Below are 2,089 nucleotides of genomic sequence, written 5' to 3'. Positions count from 1 at the left end.
CGCGCCCGCCGCCCCCTCCCTGCCGCTCCATCAGTGCCGCGGCTCAGACAGCCTGCTCCGCGCTCGCTGCTAATGCAGCCCTCCTTGCAATATTGATTAGATTAGCTGTCTGAGAGGCTTAAATAGAGAGAGATTGGCCATCAGCTGGAATAAGCAGAGACTTTTCGATTGGCCCCCCAGGTATTGCTGATAGACGGGGGGGCTGCCAGAGGCATCGCTTTAGTGGCCACGCGATGAGCTCTGAGAYGTGGCTTTTATGATTATTGTTATGGGACTTGGCATTAATGGTTCTGCCGAGCAGAGCCCCCCGCTCCCGGCCGCGGCCGCCTCGGCCCGGCTGTCAGCAGCGCTCGGCATCAAAGGCAGCGGCGGCTCGAGGCGTCCCGAGCCCCGCTGGCCCCGGCTGCCGTTCACGCCTGGCCCGGCCCGGCCCGGCCCTCGCACAGCATGCGTACGTGTGCCTATGCGGGCACGTGCCCGGCCTGCCTGTGCATGGGCACACGCGTGCGTGCACGCCCTCCCCATGCACCCGTGTGTGCACACCCTCCTCTGGCCTTCCCCCCACCCCGGAGCCCCTCCCGGCCCCGGAGCAGGCGCCCCTGCCCCCTCCTCGGCTCCGAGCAGCCTCTCTGCCCCGGCAGGTCGCACGGTCCCGACGCCAAGATCCTGGACAACGGCAGCGGGCAGCCCTGCGGGCAGCTCACCCTGAGCCACATGCTGCAGATCGCCACGCAGATCGCCTCGGGCATGGTGTACCTGGCCTCCCTGCACTTCGTGCACCGCGACCTGGCCACCCGCAACTGCCTCGTGGGCCACAACCTGGTGGTGAAGATCGGGGACTTCGGCATGTCCCGCGACATCTACAGCACCGACTACTACCGGGTGGGTGAGCGGGCTCCCCGCGGCCGCCCGGCCGCGCTCTGCGCCCCGCAGAGCTGCTCGCGGGGCTCCCCTGCTCTCCCCCCTGCCCAGTTCTCCCAGTGCCAGAGGCTGGGCCGGACTGGTGCCAAGCACCCGGAGGCTCGGGGCCACGGGGAGCATCTCCACCCCCAGCTCCTGGGGGGAAGCGCGCTCAGTTTTTCCCTCTTAGCTGCTGCCCCCTACCCCGGCCCCATGCAYGCGTGGTGGGGGGGCGGAGGGAGGCGCAGAGCACCTAGCGGCAGGGGGGCCGGGGGGTGAGGCCGTGCCGGCGCCCCCCTCCCGCTGACGGCCCCCGCCGGGCAGGTGGGCGGCCGGACCATGCTGCCCATCCGCTGGATGCCCCCCGAGAGCATCCTCTACCGCAAGTTCACCACCGAGAGCGATATCTGGAGCTTCGGCGTGGTGCTCTGGGAGATCTTCACCTACGGCAAGCAGCCCTGGTACCAGCTCTCCAACACCGAGGTGACGGGGCTGGGGCCGCCGCGGCGCGGGGGGAGGACGGGGTCACCGCCGCCCTACGCGGGCAGCAGCCTGCTCCGGCGCGGGAAGCAGCATGGAGCAGAGAGCTGGACTCCTGCGTCCTCTTCCTCCCTTGGGAGAGGAGGACGAGGGACGCGTGGGGACGCCCCCGGCTCCTTGCAAGCCCTGGGAAGGGTCCTGCGACAGGAGGTGGGAGCGAAGGTGGGGGAGCAGCACGCCGGGGTCCCGTCGCCCTCCCCGGCTCCCCGATGGGCTGAGGGCCCCCCCCGGCCCRCGGCTCCACCTCCGGCGCCCTGCTCCCGCAGGCCATCGAGTGCATCACGCAGGGCCGGGAGCTGGAGCGCCCGCGGACCTGCCCCTCCGAGGTCTACGACATCATGCAGAGCTGCTGGCAGCGGGAGCCCCAGCAGCGCCGGAGCATCAAGGAGCTCCACAGCCGCCTCCAGGCGCTGGTCAAGGCGCCCCCCGTCTACCTGGACATCCTGGGCTGAGAGGGGACCCCCGCGCCGCCCCCGGCTCCCCGCTGGCCCCGCAGCCCCGAGGAGCCCCCCGCACGGACGCCGCGGCCCCCCAGGACGGGGCGGAGGGGTTAGCCCCCGGCCCGGGGGGCCCCCGCACCGGACGGTTGCTGCAGCCGAGCTTGCCGTGCCCCCGGGGCTGAGGCCGTGCCGGCGGCTCCCGGCTCCGC

The 2,089-nt window shown here is 71.8% G+C and overlaps 1 protein-coding gene across 1 annotated transcript in view; it reads left to right on the top strand.

Annotated features, from left to right (window-relative positions):
- The window catches only part of NTRK1 (neurotrophic receptor tyrosine kinase 1), a 7,869-nt gene extending 5,852 nt beyond the window's left edge, over nt 1-2,017 (top strand). Inside the window, exons 15-17 of the mRNA XM_085317024.1 lie at nt 638-882; nt 1,225-1,383; nt 1,707-2,017. Of these exons, the coding sequence (XP_085173150.1) occupies nt 638-882; nt 1,225-1,383; nt 1,707-1,892 (590 nt within the window). The 3' untranslated portion in view covers nt 1,893-2,017. The remainder of the gene's footprint in view (nt 1-637; nt 883-1,224; nt 1,384-1,706) is intronic.
- The last annotated feature ends 72 nt before the right edge of the window (nt 2,018-2,089 follow it).

Source organism: Rhea americana, unplaced genomic scaffold (genome assembly GCF_003343005.1).
Source record: "Rhea americana isolate MKP2758 unplaced genomic scaffold, rheAme1 scaffold_484, whole genome shotgun sequence".
Lineage (NCBI taxonomy): Eukaryota > Metazoa > Chordata > Aves > Rheiformes > Rheidae > Rhea > Rhea americana.
This window is presented reverse-complemented; position numbering and strand designations above follow the sequence as displayed.